The sequence below is a fragment of the Neltuma alba genome, unplaced genomic scaffold (genome assembly GCF_004799145.2).
Source record: "Neltuma alba isolate B1F8T4 unplaced genomic scaffold, ASM479914v2 tig00011652_pilon, whole genome shotgun sequence".
Classification (NCBI taxonomy): domain Eukaryota; kingdom Viridiplantae; phylum Streptophyta; class Magnoliopsida; order Fabales; family Fabaceae; genus Neltuma; species Neltuma alba.
In genome coordinates, this window is record NW_021636300.1 from 1 (window position 1) to 8,877 (window position 8,877).

The window sequence follows — 8,877 nt, forward strand, 5'->3', positions numbered from 1 at the left end:
TCATGTCATGTCATGTTTATTGCCTTACTGAGAATCATTTGGCACACAAAATTAATTAATTACTATCCGCGGTCCTAATTATAACAGAGGATTGTTATACTTAGCCTTGACGTAGAGCAGCATACGACCAATCAGATGCTGCCTGCGCAGGCATGGAAATAATTAAATACAGCTTGAAGCTCAGCAGATAGTAATGCTAATGCACGCAACCAGAAGATTACGCACCCTTGGACCAATTGGGATCCCGTTGCGCTCAGCTACCATCCATAGCATTTTTCAATTGTATTGATTAACACGATTAGGTAAATACTACAAGGTCAAAGACAATTAATTAAGCGAAAGGAAAGATAAATAAGTAGAGGCGAAGTCAGAATAGAATACTCGTGAGATTGGCGTGAGAGTCAGTTTGATAGGAGGGTCTGGCATTGCGGAGGCAAGGTACATTGGCGGCATAATTAGCAGTGTTAGTAGTTCATGCCAAGAAAGTCGAAAGAGCCTTTGAGAAGGTTGGATTCTTTCCTCGACAACTTTGGTAATCGGCTTCCCACTAATGCTCTCATGCTCTTCGGGTAATCTCTTTCTGTCAACAGTCCCATAAACCTGCATATATATATAATATATATATATATATATAAAATCCAAGATGAAATACTAGCTAGGGTTGAATTTCTTAAAACCTCTCTTCTTTTGCTTTTGTGATCACCCAGTTGCTAATCAGTACTTAATTGATTACCATCCAAGCATGAAATCAACAGCTCTTGCAGCAGCATTTTGACCAGATTTCTTGTTGGACAAGGGCAAGAACCAGTGGGATACCAAGGTTATGCCTATCAATAAGTAGTGGGATTCCTGCACATAGCCAAACACGCAAGCGCAGATTAAACATGTACACATATCAATAAGTAGTGGGACTCTAGTTGATTATGTTGAATGCGTATATTGAAGGGAGAGAACTATATATGTCGTGCATGAAACTTAGAATTGTAGATTTGGACGGCAGAAGCGTGAGAAAGAAGGAGGTGGTGAGCAACAAGATAGGGCTCGGTGGAGGCATCGCCGCCAGTGCAATTGATGAGATAGAGCCAGGCGGAACATCGACCCGGTGCCAACTGCCCCATCGCATACCCACCACTGCTATGAGTCCGTGACTCGTTCAGCCTTATGCAGTGCTTCACTCTGTCCCCAAACTCCCTGAAACATAATTCCGTGTACTCCCCAAAGTCCTTCCTGCAGCTCCGTTAATCATTCCTTAAATCCTTTCCTATTAATTGAGTTTCCCATTTCTCGATCACTCACGCTATGTCAGAGCTCAAGAAGCCCCCATACTCGTCCTTGAAGGCTTGCGGAAGATCCCAATGGAGGAGCGTTGCAAATGGTTTTAAACCTGTGCGTCCGTCATTTTTTGCCCATCGTTAATCTCCCACCCCCGCACATAAATAATCTAAAAAAAAATTACTACCTCCAGTACTTAATATAAAAATTAGTTAAACTTTTAATTTAATCCTAAATAAAGACTCTAGTGCCATTTGTCTCTTATATTCATTTATTTTTTTAAGTTAGTTTTTGCAATACTTGTATGTTAATGGTTTCATCAAATACTAAAGCTAATATATTTGATTAGCAAGGATATTTTAGAAAAAACAACACCAATCTATTACAAATAACTTATTTAACAAAGTTTATTAGTCTGTTAAAATTAGTCAGCCAGTACTTATATTAAGTATTTGAAGTAGTAAAATATAAGGATCGGATAATCAATACTAATAAAAAGTTGGCTCCTGACCCTTGGCCAGTAGCTCGCTGATGAGGTCGTTGTAATATTTGATTCCCTCTTGCCATATGCCCCCACTCAGCTTCTCCTCTGCGCGCACACAGTAGTAGTAGTAATTATAATAATAATAATCCATCGAGCTCGTCTAACTAAAAACTCTACAAAGTATATATTGAAGTCATAATAACACAACTTGAAATTTTGACTTACTCGGCAGGATTCCTGACCAAGAAATGGAGAACCTGTAAGCATCTAAATTCATATGCTTCATGACTCCAACATCCTCCTGTGTCAGGTCAAAAGAAATGGGCAACGGTTGTATAAAAATATGTACACTACTAGCTCCAGTTTCTAATAATATAAGAACAGTTGATTAATTTTGATGGGTCAATAAAGTTTGTTAAGTTAATTATTTGTAATAAATAAGTATTATCTTTCTTAAAATACTTTTGCTAATTATATGTATTAGCTTGAAACCATCACATTATTTTATTTGTAAATTGGAGATCGATTCAAAAAACAAGGGGCTTAACACGTTGATCATCCCCGTTGTGAAAGTAGTGCTGAGGCGTTTACATGATAAATGACCCCTGTTAAATAATAAAGGAAGTGATTAAATTATATATTTTTGGAGGATTGAGGTCATTAAAATAATTAGTTTGATTCCTAGATTGACCTATGAGACACCCTCATACTTTATACCGATGATATTCGTCATTAGCTACATCTCCGTTGCTGCGATCCGATATTTTTTCTGCAAACCAGGTAATTAAAAGACACGCAATTAATTAATTCATTTGTGCTGTGGTTGCCAAAAAAAAAAAAGTAAAAAACATGCTATAAAAAATATTGCGCATTCAGCTGCAGTTTTGACCAAAATGTATATAATTTGTCTTTCTCGCAATTTTCAAACACGCGGCAGGGGCTTTTGTGCGGAGATCCTTAGGTTTTTGACAAGAAATGTAGGTGAAAATTAAAGTATGAAAAATAAAGATAGGCTGTATAAAAATAACAAATAAAAAAGAGCACATATTAATTGGAAACGAAATAGTTCTGGTTATAAATGTAGGCAATTTTAGACGCACAACTGGACACGAGAAACGAGCGCTTGATGAGGATGCATGAGTGAAAATAGGTCAGACCCTTTTTCAAACAGGCTTACAGCCTGGTCTGCTTACTAAAGAGGGGAGGCTTAAACATCTACAAAGGTCTAATAATACAGATCGTAGGCCAAGGCTTAGCTTGGGCTGTCCTGACTCTTTCCATGCTTACAAATATTTCTCTCAAAAAAGCTAAGGGAGGGTTTAACCAAAAAAAAAAAAAAGAAGCGAAGGGAGGGTAGAGAGAAAGAGAGACCCGGGTATTTGTGCGTGAAGGTATCCTATGTGCTGGGTCCTCCGCCACCTTCCCTTGCTGCCCCTTCGTACTGCCATCTATATAATGAAGATCACTGAGTGGAGTGCTAGTTGCTAATGATATGTAGAGAAGAAGTGAGAATTGGTTAATTGAGTAGTAAAGATGTAGGATGGATAACCTGGTAGGAGGCGGAGGCGGAGGCGGTGCCGAAAATGAAGGCAGGCGGAAAGTGCGTCGATTGAGAGAGGAAATATCATGATGATGATCATGTGTATTTAATTTGTTGCTTGGCATGAGCTTCCTGCACTTAATTATCAGAGCCCACCACCCCTACTACTATCGTCTTCTTCGTCATCCTCCTTTCCATATATGTACTCTCCTCCTCCTCCTCCTCCTCCTCCTCCTCGTGTGTGTATGTGTGTGTATAGCAGACATCTCTCTGGAGGATGACGTGTGTCCATATTATATTTCCACGTTCTAATAACAACATATGCGGTTGATATCAGTGGCGACCACGCAATATATACATAAACTAAACTCCGGCAACAAATTAAACGCCGCTTCCTATTTTTCTTATGTAGCTGTCTGATCCTGAAATATTGTGAGGTAACTCTTTTTGAAGATATTCTTTGTATTCACATGAACTCTAATTTGCAAATAATTCACAAAAACTTGGGTCTCAGTTTTTTTTTTTGTGGACATTAAAATAAACTATTAAAAAGATTACAATATAAAACCATAGTACCTAATTATTTTGTATAATAAATTAATTTTCACGCAGAACAGTACATGGAACCATCTGAAGCTTTTAAACCAGAACGTGCGGGACACAAAAAAGGTGGATGGAGACAAAACAAATATCTGGGAATGAAAACTGTGGATGAAATATATGTCTCCTACTCTATTTGATTGAGCGTCCATACCCAAGCTTGCCTCGCGTTGCGTCTTTCTTTCTAATATCGGACAAACCAAACTATACAGACCAGTGCCACCGGCCATAAACGATCAATAATGCTTTTTTTTTTTGGGATAAAAAGTCAATTTATTTAATTAATAAGACGAATACATATAAAACCATCTCTTTATGTGTGGCTGCTCATGTTTGACTTCAGCCTTTTTCCACGTTAAGTTCTGTTTGTTCGTTTTTTTTTTTTTTTTTTTAATAATTTTGCCATATCTGGTTGGCTTTCCCCCGCAGCATCACTCTGTCAAGGTTCTGGACATACTCTGTGCGTGTGTCAATAGTATGCCTAATCCATCTTCTCAGAGCCAGGTATCAATAGGTTCATTAAAAGTTATTAACGCTCCGGGTACTAGTGCGAGTTGGTGGCTTATGATGGCTTCCTCGGATGTTTTCATTTCCTGTTCATCGCGGCCATGAGAGAACGGACGTCGTCTTTTCAGCTGAGCCCAGAATTTGAGAGCCTCGCCAAAATATTTTGGTTTTAAATCACGATATGAAATATTTCAAAATGAATTCCTCGTCAATGATGTTTCTCTATTAGAATTTTTTTTTGGCCAACGTTTCTCTATTAGAATTAGAACTACTCCTCCGTCTTATTATAAGATCCAATTTGACTTTTTATTTGGTCCTAATTATAAGACCCAATCCATTTTGTCTCTTATATTTATGCATTTTTTTTCCAAGAATAATCCTCTAATATGATAGTTTTAGCCAATATACTTAATTAGCAAGGATATTTTAGGAATGACAACACTTATTTATTATAAATAACCAACTTAACTTACTTCCTTAATTTCCTCAAATAAGTCAATTGGGTCTTATAGTTAGGATCGAGGAGTAATTAATACTTGCTTTGATTTTAAATATAAGAACCGAATAATTGATTTATAAATATTTAAAAAATTAGTTAAATAATTATTTTAAAAAATTAACATTCTCTAATGTGCATGGTATAATAATCCGTACGCACGTAATAGTCGGCAAAAAGAAACAAAAAGGTAAATCCATATCTTCTTCGGCCGAAAACCCATCATTTTTTTGTTTGGTGACAATAGAGCGTTAGTTTTTGTAGAGCATTAATTAGAGTTGGGCCCACATTCTGTCCAAAAACCTTGGGCCGAATAAGCCTCATTTCATAGTTTTATCACCTGCTACCCCCAAGTGAACTGGATCCTACCCAGAGTCCAAGTAGGATCACACAATAACGAGAAGCCTCTTTCAGGCGGCGTCCTAGCCTGCAATTAGTGCGGGATCTGATTTGACCAGTGTTAGTGGAGTTGGAGAATCCCGGAGATATGGGGTCCGACTCCGACGAAGAGCAGCACCGTGTACGGCTGAGTCAGAGGCCGGAGTGGTCTGATGTTACTCCAGTTCCGCAAGATGATGGCCCAAATCCCGTGGTGCCAATTGCCTACACGCAAGAGTTTACAGAAGTCATGGACTACTTCCGAGCCGTCTACCTCGCCGACGAGCGCTCCCCTCGGGCCCTTGGCCTGACCGCTGAGGCCATTGAGTTCAATCCTGGCAATTACACTGTATGTATTATGTCTGCATGACTCAGCTTGTTTACAACCAGGTCTATTGAGTTTACACCCAACGAATAACTTCTTTCGAATCTTTAGGTGTGGCATTTTCGGCGTATGTTACTTGAATCACTGAGCAGTGACCTTCATAGTGAATTAGGCTTTTTGGAACGTATATCCGAGGGCAATTCCAAAAATTATCAGATATGGTGAGTTAGAAAAATCATTGATGTCCTCCCCCAACCCCATAAAACAAATCTGTTTATCCCTGTTCATAAATAATAGATGGATCGAATTGATTAAATTGTGTATCTACCACGATAGGAACCCATCTTGTTTTCTGTCACTCCCAATTGCATTAGATAGTGTTGTCATCATGTTGAACAACCTAAATGGCCCTGTTTGTTCATCTCTCTTTCATTTCAAAATTTAAAAAGTAAACTTGGATGGCTTGTTTATGCATCACTTTATCGTACTTAGCCGGGCTTTCTACTAAACTAGTCATAGTCTCTGCTCTCCAAAATATGTATTTTCGAAGATGCGTTCTCTAATATGAAGAAAATGTGCTTAAGATGGCTGAAGTCCTCAATTATGGTTTTTGTTTTTCAATACTTTCAAGTGTCAAATGTGTGCCTGAGAAGCCTTGAGCATTTAGGAATTTATTTCAATATTGATGTATTGTAGAAAGAAAATATCTGTTAGAAAAGCCCCTCCTGCACGATATTGATGTTGCTAAAAGCTTAAAACAATGACACTCTTCTTAATCCTCAGAAATGCGAAATGTGCGTGGTCTCGTAATTGATTTCGCCTGGGGAAGTGAAATATACTCATTCAATATGAAACTACATAACTGTGGTTATATTGAGTTGTGGATCCATTACCACCCAAATTATCATGATAAATTTCTTATGGTACTTCTGAAGTGAGCTTTAGTAATAAAACCACAATGAGATTTTGTTGGGTGCTGTTCAATTTATCTACAGATACTGCCTGCTGGCTAGTGACATCACCTGCCTTCTGTGTTACCTCCTTTATGGTTAAGCAAATGCTTTTTTTACACTGAAATGGCTTTTAATGTGTAGCAGAACATTCTGTAATTGAGTGATTGAGTGTTCTGTACATTGTACTATTCTATAGTTTATATGTAAGTTATTTCTTACTTGAATTGCATGGTGCATCGAAAATCCTTAACTTTTTTCACATGCACAATCTCCCATCATTGCTTGGATCTTGATGAAAGATGTTTGTAGGCATCATAGACGATGGGTTGCTGAAAAGTTAGGACCTGAATCTGCAAACACAGAACTTGAGTTCACGAAGAAGATATTGTCTATTGATGCTAAACATTACCATGCATGGTCCCATCGTCAGGTAATGCTTGCTTTTCCCATCAGGCTTGACAAATCTGAATATGCCATAAACAACGTGTGTGCATGAATGTGTTCTGTTTTTACTGATCGAAAAATATTTTTTTGTAGTTTGAACACGTTTTAGATGTTGAAACCTTAAATTTTGGTTCTTCTTTTTTCTTGTCTGCCCCTCTTTTCCTTGAGGCAGTGGGTTCTTCAGGCACTGGGAGGGTGGGAATATGAGCTTAACTATTGTAGCGAGCTTCTTGAAGAAGACATCTTTAACAATTCTGCTTGGAATCAGGTATGTGACCTTTTGATGCATGTTCTGTTTGATCTTGTCACAATATGAAAAAGACAGATCTTCAGGCGTGTTTTGTCCTACTTTCCTGAATGCTACAGTTTGCAATTGAAAATGAACTGTCTCCTATTATTCTCTAAGTTCCCTCAATTGGCCACCACAGGTCAATGTTCTCTTTTAGGCAGGCATGAAGGTAATGATAACTTAATTGATTTGCAGTTCGGTGTCTTAATTTTGTTGGGTATTGGAATTGATAATATTGACAAAATATGGACAGAATTTTAACGGTAGCAACTAAAATAACCTGTAAACCCTGTGGATTAGGTTATAAGTTCTTAAAATTTTAGTGACGAAATTAAATTATACATTTTCCATATATCGTTTTCTTCAATTTTCTTTCCACTCCGTGAAAATTCTGAAAGTTAACATTCAATCTTTATGACAGAGATATTTTGTCATAACAAGATCACCCGTGTTAGGGGGACTGGAAGCTATGAGAGAATCTGAAGTGCATTACACTGTTGAAGCCATTTTGGCTCACCCGGAGAATGAAAGCTCGTGGAGATATCTTCGGGGACTTTACAGAGGTGAAGCCACGTTATGGGTGAATGACCCCCAAGTTTCTGTAGTTTGCTTGAAGATTTTGAGGTCAAAGAGAAACTATGTGTTTGCTCTGAGCACCCTTTTGGATCTTCTCTGCCATGGTCTGCAAGCTAACCAAGACTTTGGGGATGCTGTGGATGCTTTAAAGACTTCGGATTTAGATAAACACGATACAGATCTAGCAAGAACTGTTTGTTCAATCCTGGAACGGGTTGATCCGCTTAGAGCCAACTATTGGAATTGGCGTAAATGCATGCTTCCTCATGCAACTAACTCGGCATCAAAAAAATGAGGTGATAAGCCAATGTGATCCATAGTTTGTATTTCATCTACGTTGAAAATATGATCTGATATATATGGTCATAGTATGCGATGTTGGGTACACAGCCCCTTTCATTAAACCGAATACCTTGATTGAAGATGATTTTTCTGAGTGAACGATTATTGTATAGTTGTGGAACATGTATAATGAGTTATCAAGATGACTTCTCCACTTCCTTCCCTCCGACGTTCCATGCCATTAAAAAAGATTGCTCGATAATGTTAATGATTTCATTGTTACAGTGACCATAGATGCATCATGTGAATGGCGATTCAGTCATTCAAAAATAGAAAGAGAAGGAAAGGAGGAAGGGGCAAGCGTTCAGCACTTGTCTTCTGTGTTGCATGCTACTCTAGTGTCCATTGGTTTTAATATTTTTACCCATTTTTTAATAATAGTTTACATTCGTAAATTTGTCCAAAAAAAAAAAACACTAAGATTACAATTTTGCTCCTAAATGGTTCATCCCCCAATTTCCAATAGGACTCCTTAATAAGATCAGGAATAAAAATGCCCAACCATCAAAAATATTGCATCACGTCTCATTTTATTTTTATAGACCCAAAAAACTTTTGAAAAATCCCTCGTAATAAGTACCAAAGGGAGTAAAAAATGATCTCACTCCCTCTAACCTTAGCAAAAATACCCAAAATATATATTGTTACTGTTTTGTTATTTCTGTTCATTC

The 8,877-nt window shown here is 37.8% G+C and overlaps 1 protein-coding gene and 1 pseudogene across 1 annotated transcript; one reads left to right on the forward strand and one right to left on the reverse strand.

Moving 5' to 3' along the window:
- Positions 1–100: 100 nt before the first annotated feature.
- On the reverse strand, positions 101–3,421 carry LOC114716371 (cyanogenic beta-glucosidase-like; annotated as a pseudogene).
- A 1,913-nt stretch (positions 3,422–5,334) lies between these two features.
- Positions 5,335–8,370, forward strand: LOC114716360 (protein farnesyltransferase/geranylgeranyltransferase type-1 subunit alpha-like). Its single transcript, XM_028901343.1, has 5 exons — positions 5,335–5,626; positions 5,714–5,823; positions 6,865–6,985; positions 7,172–7,267; positions 7,710–8,370. The coding sequence occupies exons 1-5, from the start codon at positions 5,387–5,389 to the stop codon at positions 8,157–8,159; spliced, it is 1,017 nt and encodes a 338-aa protein (XP_028757176.1). The 5' UTR covers positions 5,335–5,386; the 3' UTR covers positions 8,160–8,370.
- Positions 8,371–8,877: the final 507 nt, after the last annotated feature.

What these genes read in the sequence shown, in the direction of transcription:
- LOC114716360 (XM_028901343.1), top strand. Translation starts at nt 5,387, where the DNA reads ATGGGGTCCGACTCCGACGAAGAGCAGCACCGTGTACGGCTGAGTCAG. An exon ending in TCCAAAAATTATCAGATATG is followed by an intron (nt 5,824 to 6,864) that starts GTGAGTTAGAAA and finishes AGATGTTTGTAG; the next exon opens with GCATCATAGACGATGGGTTG. An exon ending in ATGCATGGTCCCATCGTCAG is followed by an intron (nt 6,986 to 7,171) that starts GTAATGCTTGCT and finishes TCCTTGAGGCAG; the next exon opens with TGGGTTCTTCAGGCACTGGG.